General features: G+C 38.1%; 1 protein-coding gene across 6 annotated transcripts in view; it reads left to right on the top strand.

Annotated features, from left to right (window-relative positions):
- Ctl2 (Choline transporter-like 2) overlaps positions 1-22,363 on the top strand; it is a 123,558-nt gene that overhangs the window by 42,875 nt on the left and 58,320 nt on the right. Inside the window, exons 1-6 of one of the 6 annotated variants that reach the window (XM_089643202.1) lie at positions 8,020-8,295; positions 11,108-11,232; positions 15,245-15,367; positions 15,444-15,607; positions 17,771-17,972; positions 18,919-19,142. In XM_089643202.1, the coding sequence (XP_089499328.1) occupies positions 11,187-11,232; positions 15,245-15,367; positions 15,444-15,607; positions 17,771-17,972; positions 18,919-19,142 (759 nt within the window). In that variant the 5' untranslated portion in view covers positions 8,020-8,295; positions 11,108-11,186. Of the gene's footprint in view, positions 1-8,019; positions 8,309-8,342; positions 8,363-9,151; positions 9,202-11,107; positions 11,233-15,244; positions 15,368-15,443; positions 15,608-17,770; positions 17,973-18,918; positions 19,143-22,363 lie in introns of those variants that run through there. The other 5 variants (XM_089643203.1, XM_089643205.1, XM_089643204.1 and 2 more) reach the window with 5 other exon arrangements.

Here is a 22,363-nt window from a genome sequence, read left to right as displayed (position 1 = left end):
TTATATATAAATTCAAATAATTAATTATTGAAGACAATTGTGTTGGACGCTGACGCCAGTGAAATCGACTGTAAATGTACTGCTAGCTTCCTCTTGAGAGTACCTTGGGCAAGGATTGTAGTGGACGCTCACGCCAGTGACATCGACTGTAAATGTACTGCCGGCTTCCTCTTGAGAGTACCTTGGGCAAGGATTGTACTGGACGCTCACGCCAGTGACATCGACTGTAAATGTACTGCCGGCTTCCTCTTGAGAGTACCTTGGGCAAGGATTGTACTGGACGCTCACGCCAGTGACATCGACTGTAAATGTACCGCCGGCTTCCTCTTGAGAGTACCTTGGGCAAGGATTGTACTGGACGCTCACGCCAGTGACATCGACTGTAAATGTACTGCCGGCTTCCTCTTGAGAGTACCTTGGGCAAGGATTGTACTGGACGCTCACGCCAGTGACATCGACTGTAAATGTACTGCCGGCTTCCTCTTGAGAGTACCTTGGGCAAGGATTGTACTGGACGCTCACGCCAGTGACATCGACTGTAAATGTACTGCCGGCTTCCTCTTGAGAGTACCTTGGGCAAGGATTGTACTGGACGCTCACGCCAGTGACATCGACTGTAAATGTACTGCCGGCTTCCTCTTGAGAGTACCTTGGGCAAGGATTGTAGTGGACGCTCACGCCAGTGACATCGACTGTAAATGTACTGCCGGCTTCCTCTTGAGAGTACCTTGGGCAAGGATTGTACTGGACGCTCACGCCAGTGACATCGACTGTAAATGTACTGCCGGCTTCCTCTTGAGACTACCTTGAGTAAGGATTCGCAAATTGAAACACAGACTTCACGGATGTCGTCGGACAACTGACTGTTTGGGCCAGTTGCTTGTTGCTCCCCTATTTGATGGGCTAAAAGTGTACAAGTGTCCTACACGTGTTATTAGGGTTACTTATTCTTATCTCTGAATGGGTCAAAGCGCCAAAAAAATTACTCAAGTTCCACAGTAGGGTGATAAAACTTATATTAAAGGAGGTTCATATTATAAATATGTAAGAACAGATAAACAATTATTTTAATTATAATATTTTTGGTAATAAGCCTCTGTTGTCCGTACAACAATAATAGCGAGTCTCAAGCATTGCCACTGAGCTAATCCGAGCCTCCGTCTATTTCTGAAATCGGTTCCTTTTGGCTTTTATACATGTCGGCACTATCTCGTGCGGTGCACAGGATCTGGACTGGGTCTCTGAACTCTGACACTGGCCGACTGGCCGCAACAACACTCTCTATACCTATACTGTCATATGATTTTATTTCACGCACGCTTTATACATATACGCATACCTATACAGAAATAGTATCATCTTCTATTTATATAGAGAAGAGTATCTGTGGCGATGTGTGACGGAAACATAGATTCACTTTTATTGAAATTACTTTTCTTAGTATTATCCTCTTCTTCAATTGTATATTACATTGATTGGTATAACCTACAAAAGTTATTCCAATAAAATGGAAAAAGTGGATATGTGTCTCACATAAATAAAAATTGATACTTTCTAGCTATACATACATTTGCTCGAACTTTGTAATCATTCAAAAATGATGAACCAAAAATATGGATGAAATTAGTTGAAGATAATATTATTTCCAATATACATGACATTTACAGAGAATAGATATATTAATTGTTAATTCTGAATTTGAAAGATGAAATGGACTAAAATGAATTAAAATAATTAGGTCCCTTTGGGCGAGTTGGGTTCGAATCCCAATTACGACCATTTTCTTTTCGTGTTGTGTCCTGTTTCGTTTACATTTATTAGTATTGTCTTTTCTTCAGTGTTTCGAAACTACAATTGCATTTTTTACTCTAAATATGCTTAGGATTCGCTGATAGTGCTGATACTTCGGGTAGTGCTGTTACACCCTGGTGTGAGACAACCACCCGTCCTAAGATTAAAGATTAATTCCATTGCAACATATTTTTAATGTTTCTTTTAAAAAGAGACATTTTCCAGAACAATTCAAAAACTCCGCTATAATTAATAGTCGCATAATTGAGACAATTGTCAGCTTAGTTCCAAACTTGTCATATAATACCCGATAGAGGTAAGAACACGAGAGTATCTCAAGGAAATGTACTTGGCCCGATTCTGTTTTTATATCATTTATGTTTTCAGCCTGGTAGATTTGTTATTAATATTTAAATCTCGTTTGCAACCGGTTGAAGACTACTTTTATTTAATTATAATATTCAATGATATTTTAGTATTAGTTTTAGCGTTGTTCACAGTAGGATTCCTTTTTACAACTTTGCAATCATCCTATTTATTGAGTACATTACATATTTCGCTTTCATAAAATAATTAAATCTAGAGTTTTTTTTTTAATATTAACTCTACACAGGAGGCCCTGAAGAAAATAATTTCCCTCAGGGCCTATGTCATCTTTGGGGATGCTGTGTGGAGGGTCTTATTGTGGAGAGGAAGGAGTGAACATGGGTCTTGAAGAGTCCCATGTTGTAGGAGGGAGGAAACACAGATGCCGGCAGTTCGTTCCACAGCCGAGCTGTTGAACTTAAGAACGAATCGTAGAAGCGACCCGTTCTCATGTGACAAATGTCAACCGTGTACAAATGTTGGGCGCGCGTTTGGCGTGTATCCCGACTACGCACCGGTGCCGAAGGGATCAATGACGCTAGTTCCTCAGAGCATCTTCCATTGTCATACCGATAGAACAAGGACAGCATACCTACCTGACGCCTGTGCTCTAAAGATTGCAGTCCGTGTGTTAAGATTGGGGAATCTATCAAACGGACCGCCCGTTTTTGCACAGAGTCAAGGGTTTTTTTTCAGGTATTTAGGGGCTCCGGACCAGAGATGGCTGCCAAATTCGACAGTAGGGCGCACTTGCGATTTGTACAGGGTCAGCAGTTGTGTACTATTAAAGTATCTGCGGGCCCTGTACAGTACGCCCAGCTTCTGAGAGGCCAACTTTACTCTGGCTTCGATGGAGCCCCCGTACCTGAGCTGGTCACTTATAGTTACACCAAGCATATCAATGGAAGGCCTGTTCGGAAGATTGTTTCCGTTGAAGGAGACTAGATTATCATTTGGATCCCTTTTAGACGTAATCAGACAGGATTGGGTCTTTGAAACATTAAATTCGACGAGATTATTTTTACCCCAGGAGGAAATACTCTCGAGATAACCGTCCATTCTCTGCTTCAAAGCCCTCCGAGCCGTTGGAGTTTGTGTGCCCTTTGGGGGCTTGTCAAAAAAAAGCTATCATGAACTGTACTGTCATCCGCGTAGCAATGAATCGGTGCACATGTCAAAAGGTCATTGATGTGCAACAAAAACAAAGTCGGAGACAGAACAGATCCCTGTGGGACGCCAGCATTTATGGAGTGCGAGGAAGAGGTGAAACCGTCAGCAACCGCCTGAATCGACCTATCCCTTAAAAAGTCAGCAATCCACGTACACAGGGATGCGGGAAGTCCGTAAGAAGGCAATTTATTGACAAGTCCTCGGTGCCAGACCCGGTCAAAGGCCTTGGATATGTCTAGTGCGACCGTTTGGGTCTCACCGTGACGTTCCAGGCACCACCCCCAAACATGCGTCACATACGCGAGAAGATCACCGCACGAGCGGTTCCGCCGGAATCCGTATTGACGGTCGTTGATAATTTTGTTCTTCTCGAGGTATGTGAACAGTTTGTCGTTGATCACACGTTCCATCACTTTGGACAGAACTGATGTGATCGCTATGAGGCGGTAGTTGGCCGGGTTGGAGCGGTCACCTTTCTTGGGAATAGGGTGAATGACCGCTTTTTTCCAACCAGAGGGCACAGTGCCTCACTTCAGGGACATTTTTAAGAGCTTTGTCAAAACTGAAACTATTTCCGCAGCACACCTCTGCAATACCAGGGCAGGTATTCCATCAGGTCCACTAGCTTTGTTAACATCGAGCCCCCGTATGACGTGGAGTACATCCCGATGCCGGATCCTCAGCTTTTTCATATAGAAGCCGCAGTGAGGAACCGACGGCGGAACAGCACCTCCGTCGTCGAGGGTCGAGTTTTCCGCAAACATTTTCCCTAATAGGTTAGCCTTTTCGGTGGCGGTGTTTGCTAGTGAGCCGTCAGGTCTGGTAAGAGGTGGCAAACTGGGTTTGCGAAAATTCCGAGCCCGCAAGCGACCAGAATGCTCTGCTGCCATGCGGGCAGGCAGCCAGCTTTTTGCTGATCTGCAGGTCGTGTTCGAATTTTGACCTATTAATGATTCTCTTGCATTCCTTTGCCGATTTGTTGTATGCTGATCTGCTTTCGGGCGTTCGAGATGTGTTGTAGGCTCGGTAAGCAGCGTTTTTTCGTCGAACTGCTTCGGAACATTGTCGACTGAACCACGGCTTTGAGCCCACACCAGTTTCTTTAGTAGTCGATTGTATGAAGACATCCATCGCCGATTTGATGACTTCACCAATCTCCTGGGCACATCTTGAAGGGTTCGAAGTCCGAAAACAAACAGCTGACCACGGAAAAGCGTTGAAATGGGCCCGCATACCGAACCAATCTGCTGACCTATAGTGCCACACTTTTCTCCTCAGCCTCTCATTGGTTGGTCTGGGGTTAACGGGGATTGATGTCGTCACTAGGCAGTGGTCGGATGATCCCAGAGGCGCTGTGACGTCAATCTTATAACCGTGTGGTACAGTAGTTAAGAATAGGTCTAACAGATTGGACCGGTGAGTCTGGACATCAGGAACCCTTGTAGGCTCCTGAACTAGTTGCTCTAATCCGTAGCAAATGGCAAAGGATTCCGCCTGTCGGCCAGCCGAGTCCGTTGGGCCTGAGAACTTCAACCATGGTTCGTTATGAACATTGAAGTCCCCCAGAACAATAAACTCGGCCGAAGGGTAGCGGGGCAAGAGATCATCAATAGTATCGCTCAAATGTTTGAAGAGTTCGGAAGTGTCTGATTCGCTATGGTTCGGTGAGCGGTATAGACATGCGTAGAATCTTGCCGTACTGGCAAGATTGACGCGCACCCACATTACGTCGAATCTGGAGTTTTCCAGACTCAATAGTCGTACACAGTTGACGTCAGCTCGACTATAGAGGCAGACAGTTATTTTATTAACAAGCTTTTTTATTTTTTTATTTATTTAATATTTGAAAAAAATATTTTTTTACATAGATAAGTATACAGGATATAAACAAGATATAAAACAATAGAAATTAAAGTAGCCTTTCCTCACCATAAAGAGACAATGCTCTTGTGTTTGGTGAGGAAATTCTAGTTCAATTATATATATGTAAGTATTAAGGTAAATAAATTATTAAGAAACAACACAACATTTAAACAATATTACTTCTAGATGTAAGTAGTGAACATATTTTGGACTTATAATAGTTTAAGGTAATTTTTTTAATTTAAGGTGAAATTCCTGAATATTTGCGAATTTTTTAAAATTTAATGGAAGGTTATTAAAATAAATTATACCTAGATAAAGATAGGTATTTTGAATTAATTTAGCTAGTTGATAATTTAACGTCTCTCTCTCTTTTCTTTAGATACAATAATTTTATCCTTACTTTTCAGCATATTATTTATAAAAAGTTCTAATGCTAAATATATGTATGTGGTAACACATTAGAATTTCTGAATAAAGTTATTAATTTTATGTAAAGTAGTTGATGTTATATTTTGTAGTGTCTGAATTTTGTTTTAAATCTGTATTAGTGACATTGTGTCAAAGCTGTGTACAAGGGGATAATATTGCATGAGTAATTTCAGTATATGTATCCGTAGACAGATACATATTCCAGATATTAATTTTCACCATTTATATTTTAATTATTTTCGTTTATATCATTTGTAAGCGTCGATAAAAAAAAAGTAAAATTGTTTCTGTCTGGAGTTTTTTTTTTTGAAAATGCGTTTTCTTCATAAACATCCAGGTTGCCGGCTCTGAAACCAGAACATTGAACATTACCTGTTCTGTATATAGTATCTTAATATTTATGCATACTGTACATGATTTAAAAACAATTATTTGTGTATTAGGTTGTATCCTTACTAATACAAAATAGCCATTTGTCATCAAAATAAAATTAGAAAAAAATACTAACAATTAAGCCAAAAAAATTGTATCTATACTTAAAATAATTATCTTATGTGTTATCGTCACAAATAGGCTCTACATATTGAAACAATAGTGCAGTATATAAACATATTTTAAACATTCTTGTTGACTTTGTCAACGTATTTCTACGATTATCGATTGCAAATCCTTACCGTAAAACACAGAAGTGTCGACATCTTGTTGAATTAGCTACATTCTATTTACTTCGGCTCAAACAGGAAGCCAGTGTTTAGTTTCTAGGGAAAGCAACACTTGTCTTGTAAAATGATACATTACTCATTTGAACATTTAGCAACCGAGTGTAAAATTATACACGCAGCACTCGAGTATAATAATGTTTGTTTACATAAACATAGTGAGTTACCATTGTTTTAATACACACGCTCCGTCTAGTTCCAGCAAGCAGCAAACATTTATTGCTTGATTTCATTTTTAAAAATGTCACCGGACAGGGTATGAAGTGATATACAGTCATTAAAAGCAATGAAAAACTAACATAATATATACTATTCAAACTAGTTTTTGTTTCATCACTATTCATAACTTCATATTATCACCTTTTAAAGGTGTGTTCTGTTGACATTGTGGTGAGTTACCATGAAACCATTGTTTATTAATTATCTTTTAATTTTCATCAATTATTACAGGAATTAATTATTTATTTACAGGAAATAAAACTATGTAATAAAATAATGTTTTTGTATATCTACTTTTTAAAATATTAGAGTGAAAAAACATTTATCTTAATATAAGTAACTTTAACTAACATCTGAAACGACATATATTTATAAACATATAAACACGTTATATTATTACAGTTCAATTTACAAGAATCATTTTGCAAAAAAGCAAGTTATTACGAACATAGTGTCAGCCGGCGTATGTTTTGAAATTTAGGGTTTGAATAGATAATTTAATATTAGAGCTTAACACGAATATATTTAGAGTTTTTACACTGACCCTTCTTTCCTCTTTTCCGACATTACAGCAGAGCACGAATATATTTAGCGTTTTTACTGACTCCTTTTTTCTCTGTTCCGACATTACAGCATAACACGAACATATTTAGCGTTTTTACTGACGCCTTTTTTCTCTTTTCCGACATTACAGCATAACACGAACATATATAGCGTTTTTACTGACTCCTTTTTTCTCTGTTCCGACATTACAGCATAACACGAACATATTTAGCGTTTTTACTGACGCCTTTTCCTCTTTTCCGATATTAGAGCATAACACGAACATATTTTGCGTCTTTACTGACGCAATTTTTCCTCTTTTCCGATATTAGAGTATAACACGCATTTTCATGAAAATAACAAAACGAAACCATAAATATACGTACCTATTCAATTAAAATTGTTTAAAAAAACCGTTGCATTTGTGAAAAAATGTGCCGCGATACATATTTGTGTGACGCATGAAAATATAATAATTGAAAACAGTGCGCACAGGCGGAAAAACATTTTTTGAATACAAAGACATGACATACGAAGATAGAAACAAACACCATTTTAAATATAAAGACAGGACAGGATATACGAAGATAGGACAGGCGGTAACAAACACCTTTTAAGTATTGACAAAGATAAATATATTATACGTAGGAGGTTAATCAAGATTAAGAGTTTCTTATGCTAATTAATATTGGTTAGAGTTTTATTTTCCTTTGAACTAACAAGAAGGTAAAGATAAGAGAAATGGGAAGAAAGGATAGGGATGGGAGATATTATTAAATTGTGCGTATGCTGCGCACACACGAGTACCTATATAGGGAATGTTTACCGATACATCGCGTTTCGAGCAACCAATTAGTATTGTACTGTAAATTGTTTTATATTTTCAATGTTTGCCAACCCTGTTTTTCCACCTTAGAATGACTCATACCGAGCTACATTTAGGGTTATGATCATTTGCAGTAATTATTAGTGATCAGCGCTACTGGCCTGGTCTGGTAGTCGGTAGTCAGCAGACAGCAGTCCGTCGCGTCGCTTCTCCGTTCTTTGTCCGTATTGCATCAGTTCTTAAACCGTTTTGTTTTGGAACTACGAAGTTAGAAATTCGTGTCTTTTGCCGTCGAACACGTTGCGTACATTTTTACAGCAAATACTCATCATTTTGTGTTATGAAGTGAACTCGTGAATTATTATCGTAATTATAAAATGTTTTATATTGCACTATTAACAACTTTTATAGTTTTTATAAGCGCTAGTTCGAAGTAATTGTTGTCCAATACATATTATAAAGATTTTATTGATTCGTGCATTTTTTCATTTTTTTTTCTTTATTATAAAAGTATCGGCTTGTTTGTAATAGGTACTTTTATTTGAGTACCGAATTTTTGTAAGTGAAATAAAATTATTATTATTACTTATATATTTTTTTATTTTATTTTATTTTATTTATTAGCGTTATAAACAGTCTTTATACGTGCATATATGACAGTGATCAGAGTAGTTATGTCATTGACCAATAAAATAACGACAAAACAAACCATAACAGAAAAATACATAACAACATACCTATTACAAACAATTCTGATAGAGTACATCAATTATCAAAAATGTATTAATCAATTGAAATATTAAAAAAAAAATCAATGAAATATTAAGTTTTGGTTAGGTAAATAAGATGCAGTATCACTATGTTCGTGTTAAACACATCGATGTTTGGGCATAATCTATTAAATGTGCTACAGCTTCTTATAAATACATTTTCAAGGTAATTTGTATTGCTTTTAGGAATATAAAGCGTATCCAGAGATCATACGTAGGTACTTACTTATTGATACGAACGTGATCTCTACCATTATAAGTTTATTATGTATACATGGTTCAGTAAAGCAACATTTTAGTGCAGGCGCACTGTTTACAATCTTCAATTTGTCGCCTTCCGATCTATGTACAATGCAAACTTCTGCTGGTTTAACCTTGACAACTCATTTTACATTTGCGCCTTTTATTTAAACGACTTGAATTATTATTTAAGTGAATAAGTCGTTTTATAACATGCGTAGTCGAAATGTTGCCGCTCTGTAGTGAAACCACAGGGAAATAAGTACGACACTATAGTTTAGCAAAGTTTCGTTGCGGCATATTATTTAGTAAATCTAAACACATGCCACCGTTTTTCTTTATTTTTAATTAACGGTACAAGTGCCATTTACATGCATGAAAGTTACTGACAAGAAAAAAGAATAAACAGTAGTAAAGTTATTAAAATAAATAAAGGAGAAGCAAACAAACATGTTTTGCAGATCTTATTAATGTATGTATAATAAATATAGATTCATATCTCGACAGAGACACATTAAAAACATCAGCTAACATTGCACACGATTTACTAAATTTATCTTCTAAAATGTTGTCCCGATAAATGAACGTCACAAAATCCAGCTCAGCTCATCGTATCTCGCATTACTAGCCGCTGGTGAGCGAGAGAACCACAACCCCAATCTGAGTACATCTGACGGCCTCCGATAAGGCTCTCGACTAGCAATCCGCAGTCGCAGGTTCAAATCCAGCTCAGCTCATCGTATCTCGCATTACTAGCCGCTGGTGAGCGAGAGAACCAAAACCCCAATCTGAGTACATCTGACGGCCTCTAGCTATCTATCTCGACTAGCAATCCGCAGTCGCAGGTTCAAATCCAGCTCAGCTCATCGTATCTCGCATTACTAGCCGCTGGTGAGCGAGAGAACCACAACCCCAATCTGAGTACATCTGACGGCCTCGAGCTATCTATCTCGACTAGCAATCCGCAGTCGCAGGTTCAAATCCTGACGTGCGGAAGTACATTTGATGATTTTGTGTTATTTGACAATTTATTCTTTTGAAATGTTTGTTTGTTTGTTCCCACAATGTATCGCCCTGGTGTAAGACCACGATTTAGAATTGAAACACTGCTTGAAATGACTTTAGCCGTGTTTGGTGACCAGATCTGCATAGCCAGGAACTCCCCCACCTCCTCCACCTCCCCACTACCTTCCTACGTTAAGAAACGCTTGGAGCCCGGTCTATACCCTTCATTTTAAAAGACATTGAACAGGCGATATTAATTGAACCTCCTAGAAACTATTTTTTTTTCAAATTTGACTTTAAAAATTCCAACCTCGGACTCGATTTAAAAAATGAATTGAATCGAAAACGATCTCGAATCAAAAAAGTAATGCCACAAAGTGAACTCCGAATGGATTCACCAGTTTCCCGTTTGTACCTAGAGTTTCCGGACACAGTGTATTATTGTGGCATAACTTGAAATCCCTTCTTTATTAACTTTAACTAACGAACGAACCATCACGCCGTTTCCAACTCGGTCACACCACACTCTCCTTGCTTCATTCACATTCATACACACTCTTCTATTATTATGACTCTTGACATGGCCCGACACTTGGTCGTGCCATGTCTTCCCCGGGCGTCCCCGACTTCTGCTACCATTCACATTTGCATCGTATATTCTCCTTACACTCCTTCGCTCTACATGCCCAAACCATCTAAGCGTCCCTTTGTCCTGTTCCCAATGACCTTCTAACCCGATTGATGTCTGAAAGTGACTCACTTATAAACTTATAATTTTGCGTACAATTAATTAAAATATCTGCTGATTAAAATGTCGTTAATGTGTATTTACCAGTCGAGAGCGTTTTTATTAAGTCAAATAATAATGTAGGTACTTAATGTATTGAGTGAGTAGTGGTGAGTAGTATGCAGTTTCGGATGCAGACGTGCTTTCGCTGTGCTGCCCTGAAGAAGTCGTGTTAGTGTCCGAAACCATGGTATATTTATATCAAATAATAATGTAGGTACTTAATGTATTGAGTGAGTAGTGGTGAGTAGTATGCAGTTTCGGATGCAGACGTGCTTTCGCTGTGCTGCCCTGAAGAAGTCGTGTTAGTGTCCGAAACCATGGTATATTTATATCAAATATTTGCCATTTATTAAAGTCAATGTGTTCTTTATAGACTTGTTTATAGACACATCTAGTGCAAATTAGTGTTGAAGTTTTGGTTATGTGATAGCAATAAAACATATTTGTGCAAAATGTGTCTGGATTGGTGCTTCCCCGCAGTGACGAGTGATTCAAGAGGTATTTATTCATTTACTCCAAATGAGAACGATTTGATTATTTTATGTATGTAAAATTAATGTGTGGGGCCCACACTGGAGAGTTGAAGTACCTACAGTGTTAGCTTCAGCAATAAAAATAGACAATTATTTGAATGGCTTTGTGAAGTGCTGATGTGATTTTTTATAGAAAATGGAACATTTCATTTCATAACAATACATGATTGCTTGATTTGAAGCAACACTGACTCAAATTAAAAACATTATTCATTCACCGCTTCATACAGTTTTATCATTTCATACAGTGAATCAAACTTATTTAACACGGCACAAACCTAAAATCATTAAATAACATTCACATAATCCATATTAGTCTACTCGGGCCAGATCCATTATCACAGGCCATCCACACAGGCCAATGTAATCTTTTATATTCATTTAATTGATACATGTTTAGTAATTATACACATTTTACTCTACATTGTGTAACTGTTGGTTTTCTCAATAAAACGAAATAAAAAGCTAAGATTAAGTGAAGGCAAATTCAAAAGATGTAATTTCAGGAGTAGTTGACTTAGTATGTACTCTAGGTATGGGTATGGTATGGGACTCAGTGGGAACTGGAAACTGGCCCTGAGAAACTTGAATGTGTTTGATAGTCATATTAAATAAAAAGCTAAGATTAAGTGAAGGCAAATTCAAAAGATGTAATTTCAGGAGTAGTTGACTTAGTATGTACTCTAGGTATGGGTATGGTATGGGACTCAGTGGGAACTGGAAACTGGCCCTGAGAAACTTGAATGTGTTTGATAGTCATATTAAATAAAAAGCTAAGATTAAGTGAAGGCAAATTCAAAAGATGTAATTTCAGGAGTAGTTGACTTAGTATGTACTCTAGGTATGGGTATGGTATGGGACTCAGTGGGAACTGGAAACTGGCCCTGAGAAACTTGAATGTGTTTGATAGTCATATTAAATAAAAAGCTAAGATTAAGTGAAGGCAAATTCAAAAGATGTAATTTCAGGAGTAGTTGACTTAGTATGTACTCTAGGTATGGGTATGGTATGGGACTCAGTGGGAACTGGAAACTGGCCCTGAGAAACTTGAATGTGTTTGATAGTCATATTAAATAAAAAGCTAAGATTAAGTGAAGGCAAATTCAAAAGATGTAATTTCAGGAGTAATTGACTTAGTATGTACTCTAGGTATGGGTATGGTATGGGACTCAGTGGGAACTGGAAACTGGCCCTGAGAAACTTGAATGTGTTTGATAGTCATATTTATTTTCACTCACAATTGTGTATTTAATAAGTAATTTGTTAGCCTTTTACAAAGTTTGCCACTGATAACAAGTGTTGTTATCTTAAGGATCTCACTAACGAGCTCACAGCTCACTGTATTGACTTTACATCTCTTACCAGCCTTTTCATGCAGCCCACTTCCCACTTCCCACTTGGCTAAATAAAATATTTACATCCACCTTGTATTATATACAGGTTGCATCAGTATGTACCAACGATGCCTATTTAAACTATAAGATGTACATGTCATTTTGCTGCCTAATCAGTACAGACAAAAGCTGATCAGTGAAGTGAATCAATTAATTAGACTGATAATATGTGATAAAATGAACCAATTGCATTTTGCTTTTCCTAGCGATTCTTTGTGTTTTCAAGTGAAGTGCTGTTAGATTGTGATACATATATATTATGTATACTTATTATGAAAAAAGTGTGTACTTTATTTTGGTAAACATTTTACAAGAGTTTTCATTCTGCACACATTTAGTTATAATATATTTTTGTTTGATTCCATGACTTTAGGCTAAAAATACAGCGTCCTACAATATAGCACGTAGGTTAGGTTTATATGTTAGTTTTTTCATGGCTTTTAATGAATTTCAGTTAACATGGAACCGTAAGAAGTCGTAAAACGTAAATTCTCCAGCAATGGAAGGAAATACTACTAGTTTTATAATACCATATAATTTCATGGTGCATTGGTGACATACGAGTAATATGCAACTCGCAGACATTATTCATTGCAAGAACATGAAAAGATAAGTATTCCTCCCAAATGGGCAACAATTTGAGGGCAGCATAGTTTTGAGGGTATGCGGGTTGCACACATTACAGTTTGTGTGAGAGCTTCATATGTTATAACTAGCATAAGTAAAGAACGCTTGCTATTAGCCTTGCAATGTCTGGAATTTATGCCAAGTGCAATAATTATAAGTAATAATTGTAAGCCTGTATCGAGGTTAACAATTTACAAATGAATTAAAACAATCATCAATAATCAACAAAGGCAAGCGCATTAGCTGATTTAACATTAATACATTTTAAACAATAACATCGACTGTACCAAACTTCTGTCCCTAATTAATTTTAAAATACCTTTGAGACGTACACAACATAGAGCATTATTTTACACGCTTGCAGTGCAGCATCTAATTCACCAACTAACTAACCTTCGATAATATTTGTCTAAACTCTAACATCGACATGACATCAGATTCACTGCCCAACTGTTTGATATTATAGCAAAACATTATTTTAGTTTTAAATGGTGTTATCTAGCCAAACCATCGCCTGCAGTTCTACTCTACCTAAAACAGTTATACACCAATATAATACAGATAATAATCCATGCCATGACTAAACATTAATTATTGTAGGTGAATAGGTGAACTAACGCTAAATTAAATATTTTTACTCGCCAGTTAAGTACCTATATCATATTATGTATGATATCTTCCTGAAGAACCATGAGCAATGGATGCATCTGAAAGCTAATTATTAGAGATGTGCCGATTATGACTTTGGCTGACTAGCCGACTAGCCGATTACGGTTTCGGGGATAGTTGTAGGTACCCTGAAATGTCGCGCATGGCCAAAGTGTACCTCTGCTGTCCCGCAGTCCCTGCTGTTTACAGTGAGAGGCTGTTCTCAGAGGCCGGAAACATATATGAAACAAAAAGAAATCGATTGCTACCAGAAAGGGCAGAAGCTTTAGTCTTCTTACATCATGATTTACCCTTAATTCAAAAATATAAGGAGATTATGATATTTTTGGTTGTCACAATTGTGACTTTGATTTGATTAGATTATGTAGGTATGGTTATAAGAAATATGTTTTTTTCATTTTTTTTTGTTTTTACCAAACAGTTCATGTTTAGAATTTTTCGATATATATATATATAATATACATATATTACTGTGCATCTTGTACATACAATCTTGCTTTAATACATATAACTGAGTTTGTTAATTTAAAAAATCTACTTTTTATTTTAATAATAAGAAATACTTATAAATGTTCATTGAAGATAAGAAGATATTATGTTGTCTTTTATGTTAATTAGGATAGGTACTAATTTTGTTCAATAAATGTCATAATTATGTTTTCTTTACAAGCAAGTAATTTTAAAAACTGATTACCAAAGGAAAGATTGCTTTACATTTTTTAATGTATAAGACTGAAATATATATATAATCAAGGTTTTTATTTCATGTAGTTCCCCCGCATTCATATAATTGAGAAATACATACAACGTAAGAAGCCGGATAGTCGGCGCTCTTTGCCGATTAGTCGCCGACTAATGGACGACTTCAATAGTGGCCGGATAGTCGGCTTTACCGACTAGTCGGAACATCTCTACTAATTATGGTATCGCCCCGGTGTAAGATGACCATTCTGTTGAATTCGGCAGGTAGCCGTAGTCATGTAGGAATGCTGTTCTTGTTCTACCGGCACTACAATGGAAGATGCTCTTTGTACACAGTTGACATTTGTCACATGAGTTCAACAGCTTGGCTGTGTTGTCTTGTTGGCTTGTTCTCCTTGCTACCTTCAGCCTCACAACATACCCCGATTGGAGATGCCATAGGCTGACTGTGTGTTCTTTGTTTATTCGTGGAACACAAACTAATTCATTAATTCCCCAGTCCGCTGGCGGCTACAAAGCTATAAATGTAAAGTTAAGTTGAAACCGATGAGATGAGATGATTAGAGTGCGATTTGTTGTTTACAGGACCTCCTATTAAATACGACCCCAGCTTCAATGGCCCCATCCACCGGCGCTCCTGCACGGACATCATCTGCCTCGGCCTCTTCATCGTGTTCATGGGCATCTGGGTAGCCGTGAGCATATTCGGTGAGTGCCAATCAATCAGCCGCCTGTCTAGTCAAGCACGGTGTACGATATAAGGGGACTTGTTGTACCATTCCAGCCATCAACCATGGCGACGTGCGCAAGCTGCTGGTGCCCACCGACTCTCTGGGCAGGAAGTGCGGCCTGGACTCGGGCCTGGAGGACTACCCCTACCTGGTCTTCTTCGACATGACGCAGTGCCTCAATCCCGAGACTCCCATCACCGGGTGTCCCACCACTCAGGTAATATTGCCTGTTATGTCAAAACACGGACAAGAATTAGATTACATTTCTAGAATAAGAAGAGGGAGGAATACTTGCAGCAATATCTCTGCACCGGAACGAGATACGGAGTCAAATCCATGTAATGTAGTTTTTTAACAGTGACAGTGTGGTATACAGTAGTGAATGGTGGAAGAAGTCAGAGACGCCCGAGAAGGACATTAGCCATAGCTAGTTTTTATAAAAATGTATATTTATATCTACCGCATATAGTTTCCCCGGAAATAGCTCCTTCGTTTTATTATATTTCCAGCTAAATAGATACTGATAGACATGCCAATTAGGGAAAGGGGATCAAACCAAGTGGCATGGGAGGCGGCAAGACCTTTCTGTGATTTAACATGAATAAATGAATCTGATAGTATACAGGCAACTCGCATTGTAATATCACTATGAAGTCCTCGAAAATCTGCTTACGAATTACTCGTCCTTGTTACAATGGCGTGCAAATTGCTTAAAAACTAAACTACTAATCCCAAATCGGGTAAACAAAAGTTCGTTCTATTTCCAAAATGGAATATTTTGTCACAATGAGTTTTAATTTACACACCTCACTAATTTTTATAATCGCTTCTCAGGCAGTTATTTAAAACAAACATTCAAATGGTGCTTAGAAAAGTCCCACAATGTACTGCACTGCAAACCTTTGCCTTACTACTTTTGTGTGGTTATTTCAATATGCGTTCTTCGGTGGTCAATGTACCACTGATGTCATAGTGTATTCAAAGCATTCTTGAACTCAGGAGGGTTCGTCAGGAGATGAAATGTTACCCAGATTTCATGTTAGGGCAAGTCTATTTCAATATGCGTTCTTCGGTGGTCAATGTACCACTGATGTCATAGTGTATTCAAAGCATTCTTGAACTCCGGAGGGTTCATCAGGAGATGAAATGGTACCCAGGTTTCATGTTAGGGCAAGTCTATTTCAATATGCGTTCTTCGGTGGTCAATGTACCACTGATGTCATAGTGTATTCAAAGCATTCTTGAACTCAGGAGGGTTCGTCAGGAGATGAAATGTTACCCAGATTTCATGTTAGGGCAAGTCTATTTCAATATGCGTTCTTCGGTGGTCAATGTACCACTGATGTCATAGTGTATTCAAAGCATTCTTGAACTCAGTAGGGTTCGTCAGGAGATGAAATGTTACCCAGATTTCATGTTAGGGCAAGTCTATTTCAATATGCGTTCTTCGGTGGTCAATGTACCACTGGTGTCATAGTGTATTCAAAGCATTCTTGAACTCAGGAGGGTTCGTCAGGAGATGAAATGTTACCCAGATTTCATGTTAGGGCAAGTCTATTTCAATATGCGTTCTTCGGTGGTCAATGTACCACTGATGTCATAGTGTATTCAAAGCATTCTTGAATTCCGGAGGGTTCATCAGGAGATGAAATGTTACCCAGATTTCATGTTAGGGCAAGTCTATTTCAATATGCGTTCTTCGGTGGTCAATGTACCACTGATGTCATAGTGTATTCAAAGCATTCTTGAACTCAGGAGGGTTCTTCAGGAGATGAAATGTTACCCAGATTTCATGTTAGGGCAAGTCTATTTCAATATGCGTTCTTCGGTGGTTAATGTACCACAGATGTCATAGTGTATTCAAAGCATTCTTGAACTCAGGAGGGTTCATCAGGAGATGAAATGTTACCCAGATTTCATGTTAGGGCAAGTCTATCAGTTTGAATGTCTTTCCTGTAAATCAATACAGTACCTACTGTGCCTATTGAAAAATAAACAAATTTTGACATTTGACATGGAGTTTGCGTTGCACTTCTTCACAGATAAAAAAATAAATGTTTGCAAGTGACGAAATGACAAGCCAGAATAATATTAAGATACATTATTTCCTTGCCAAGCAAATACAATTTATTTTAGTATGATAGGAGCATTTTTAAAGCTTTAAATACAATAAAACATAAAATCGAGGCAAGGGCCGTGAGTTCCTAGCAACCGAGGCTGGTTAACCGACACCGCTTTTCTACCGAGAACTTTTATCAAATGTATTTGTGTAAGTATAGATTCAAACTCAAACCTAATTGCATATTCAGACAAAGGTAAGGGAAACATCATTTATGGACCAGAAATAATATTAAACTTATGGTATGTAATTATATTACAGGCCTGTGTCAAGAGATGCCCTCCTGAGACACTTCTGCGTTACGAAATCCAATATTCAACCTCCCTGGAAGACATTTCTACACTAAAGTGGAAGCTGGCCTGCAAACCTGATGTCAAAATAGACGCCATCACTACCAAAGAAGACATTCTAAGAGAAATGGACGCCGGAAATTGTGCAGAAAATGTATTTAAGAGCAAATCAAGTAAGCGTTTTTTCCATTACAAATAGCTGATTCGATGGGCACAGTTTGGTAAGATGGACCTGTCCACATTAGATATCTGCAAATCAGAAAGTGAAAGTGACGTAGTGATGAATTGAGGTTTGAATAGCCAAAAACCCAGTTAAGCTATTTAAAACAAAATCCCAGAGTTGAATTGAACATTCAATACATTTTAGCCTGCTAAATTGTAAACGAATAGTTTTAAAGAGGCCACTTTGAAAATATTTGTGCACACGATGGTATCAAAAGTTCGTTTGCAATACCTCATTTCCAAAGACACCGGCTGCGTAGCGAAGTTTATTTCAACAATTTTCTTTCTATGGTTTTTTGTTTTATTCTTCAACTTCCCAAAGAAAACTAAATAATTATTAAATGAAGAATTTGTTGGTCTGTCCAGTACACCACTACACAAGCAAGGGCCTCTTTAAAATGTTTTATCTGTACATATAAATAAATAAGTAAAGATATTATTTTTCTGGTTTATTAAAATTCAAAAGAGTGTAATAAAAATAAATTAAGTTCAAAACAAATCACATGTTTTTCATACAGTAAAGTGTGAAAATGCTGAATTGTTATTAAAAGGGAACACATTACATATATTTTTTTGTCGTCAAATTGTGAATATTGTTAAATTCTTGTCTGTTTTGTGTTTGTGTTTCTGTGTTTGTTGTTATTTTTTTGGCTTTCGATTATTTCCTGATTATGTGTGCCGCTTTAAAACACTTTTTTTTAATTAAATCTCTTTTTGAAAACCGTATTAAACAATACTAAACTGTTATTTCCATCTTTTTAAAATTTGGGCGTTCAATAAAAAAATATGATGGTTTAATAAAATTGGTTCAACTTACACATCACATGTGTAAGTTGAATTATACATATATTGGCAGTTGACGCTCTGTCATGTAAAGTGATCTTTCTGTGATGTCAGTTCTGGGCAGATGCCTCGGCGACTTGATTCTCATCGCGTGCAGCGGCTCGTCCTCTACTCCCGAGCCCAAGAGCCCCGCCAGTAAGCCCAAGGGCCTCCTGGATGCTATTTCTGGGGGCATATCCTCCGTTCTGAGTCCCACCGGCAACCTGCCCGTGGGGGGGGCGTGCAAACGAGACGACGTGGCCATTCGGATGATTCAAGATAAAACTACTTCACTGAAGGTTTGCTTTACGGCGTGGATGTTAACACTAACAACTAATCTTGAAATAACACAAAGGGAACCGATTACGGCCGTTGTACCCAATCTCACTACTCGCTTATTCTGCATCAACAGAATAAGGCTCTATTTGACTTCCACATAATTTCTCTAACATATATACGTGCAAATTTAATAGCTAGAACAATAAATATTTATCTGTAAAGTCGGCAATGATTCTTTAAAAGTTTATTAATCAAAATCGACATTTGAAATGGCCGTAGTAAACTGGCGGGTAATCAATATAAATAGAATATCTAATCTGTTCACAAATGTAATATTAGCTGCGTGTTGGTTGCTATTGATTTAATAAGTGTGTTTTGAATTAACTTTTTATTGTTTTCATTTTTTTTTGTTTTGAAAATGAAAAAAAACTTATTTTCTTTATTGTAGAGACAGCTTAATTTTTACTCAAAAATAAAATTAATATTGAATATCGTGAGTTCAATTCTGCGGCTGGCTGAGTCGTCCATCACGATACAAGCAACATTTTTCGCTTAGTGTAATAGTAGTAGGTAATTTTCAAAAATTGTCAGGTTTTTCGTAATCATTTAAAAAAAAAATAATCGCCCTCTAATCCTGACTAAATTAAATTTTTTCACTGACTCAGATGTGAATTACGCTAGACTAAGTTTTGACCATTGCTATGTTTGATTGGGAACGACGAGTCTTAAGGTTTGGTTTAGAGCATGGGGATTTACTAACACGCATTTACATGGACGACATACGACATAAGCATGGAATTAACATTGAAGATTGCGCTAAAATTTAACTTGCTGTGTTTCAAGATTGTAAATAGCCTAGCATCAAACTAACTATAAATTTAACCCAATAACAACATAAATATATTACATTATGACACTCTGACATTTAGTACAATGCACAATGGAGGGCAGTGCGATTGATTAAAAGTTTAACGGCAGCACCGAGATGTAGGTAAGTTTAGAAAAGAACAATGGTCTAAGTGCATATTTTTTAATTGAACCGAACGTGACACGGAGGTTACAAAAAGGATTTAACCCACAGACATAGGAATTAATAGACGAGAAGATAAAGGCGAGGGGTAAAATCAACTGTTGAAGAACGAAGGGAGTGAAGATGACTGTGATTCGTCAATAAATCAATCTGACAGTAAATAGGCATCTCGCATTATAATATCACCATTTACTTCTTAAAAGTAAAATCTGCTTTGAATGAATAGACATTTTTACATGGGAGCGCAAATTACTCGCCACGTTATGAACAAATTTGCGAAGTCCAAATTCGGCAAAGTAAGGCAGCTTCTATATTCAGAGTCGTAGTTAGTTTCAGAGTCTTTAGTTAAGACACTTTTATAAATGTTCATAATTTACTTCCCAGCAACCAACCAGCTTTGTGTTTCGCGTCCAGACGTTTCTCGATGTGATAGTAACAACTGATTCATATTATACGATGTGAATATGCTTAAAATAAAATAAAATAATGCTTATATATGGAATGTAATACGACAATTGGGTTTATTCTCTTTTTTCGCATCTATTTTTACCAGTTTTCATAGTACAAGTAAACATTTTGCCGTGTTATTTCGTAAAATGAACCGATGATGCCTCGACCATAGTTCGCACAAGAATGATGACGTCACGTTTTCAAATATCACTTGAGGCCGTACGCGAGCCCAGCCGGCTCAATGGAAAAATGGGAGTGGGGATAATACGCTTTTAATCACTTAGGGCAGGTCTACTAATATTCATATGTCTATGATTTAACCAAACATGCATGGACAATATAGTTGAGCTGGCATCAAAGAAATCTTCACCACCCAACAAAAATGTAAATCTTCCATTCTACTAAAATAAACATATTTAAAGCTCGATTAGTTTCTTATTTGGAGAGATTATTTTTAATTTGAAACAACTCAATTATCTACTGTTAAACTTACTGTGAAATCAGATATAAGCGCATCAGCAGGATACTGCCAGCTTCCAAGCTAGGGGGGGGGGCTAATTGTTTTATATAGCTTAAAGGGAAGGAACTAGGTAGTAGTAGAAATATTAAGCTGACATGTACACGGCGTCGCTCGGGGTTATGAACGGGGCCGTCTTGAGCTGTGAAGGGGCGTACTAAGTTCGGGGCCCCTTTTGAAGGGAAGGAACTAGGTAGTAGTAGAAATATTAAGCTGACATGTACACGGCGTCGCTCGGGGTTATGAACGGGGCCGTCTTGAGCTGTGAAGGGGCGTACTAAGTTCGGGGCCCCTTTTGAAGGGAAGGAACTAGGTAATAGTAGAAATATTAAGCTGACATGTACACGGCGTCGCTCGGGGTTATGAACGGGGCCGTCTTGAGCTGTGAAGGGGCGTACTAAGTTCGGGGCCCCTTTTGAAGGGAAGGAACTAGGTAATAGTAGAAATATTAAGCTGACATGTACACGGCGTCGCTCGGGGTTATGAACGGGGCCGTCTTGAGCTGTGAAGGGGCGTACTAAGTTCGGGGCCCCTTTTGAAGGGAAGGAACTAGGTAGTAGTAGAAATATTAAGCTGACATGTACACGGCGTCGCTCGGGGTTATGAACGGGGCCGTCTTGAGCTGTGAAGGGGCGTACTAAGTTCGGGGCCCCTTTTGAAGGGAAGGAACTAGGTAGTAGTAGAAATATTAAGCTGACATGTACACGGCGTCGCTCGGGGTTATGAACGGGGCCGTCTTGAGCTGTGAAGGGGCGTACTAAGTTCGGGGCCCCTTTTGAAGGGAAGGAACTAGGTAATAGTAGAAATATTAAGCTGACATGTACACGGCGTCGCTCGGGGTTATGAACGGGGCCGTCTTGAGCTGTGAAGGGGCGCACTAAGTTCGGGGCCCCATTTGAAGGGAAGGAACTAGGTAGTAGTAGAAATATTAAGCTGACATGTACACGGCGTCGCTCGGGGTTATGAACGGGGCCGTCTTGAGCTGTGAAGGGGCGTACTAAGTTCGGGGCCCCTTTTGAAGGGAAGGAACTAGGTAGTAGTAGAAATATTAAGCTGACATGTACACGGCGTCGCTCGGGGTTATGAACGGGGCCGTCTTGAGCTGTGAAGGGGCGTACTAAGTTCGGGGCCCCTTTTGAAGGGAAGGAACTAGGTAGTAGTAGAAATATTAAGCTGACATGTACACGGCGTCGCTCGGGGTTATGAACGGGGCCGTCTTGAGCTGTGAAGGGGCGTACTAAGTT

The sequence above is a fragment of the Hesperophylax consimilis genome, chromosome 19, assembly GCF_061612785.1.
Source record: "Hesperophylax consimilis isolate HC1 chromosome 19, BYU_Hcon_1.0, whole genome shotgun sequence".
NCBI classification, from domain to species: Eukaryota; Metazoa; Arthropoda; class Insecta; order Trichoptera; family Limnephilidae; genus Hesperophylax; species Hesperophylax consimilis.
This window is presented reverse-complemented; position numbering and strand designations above follow the sequence as displayed.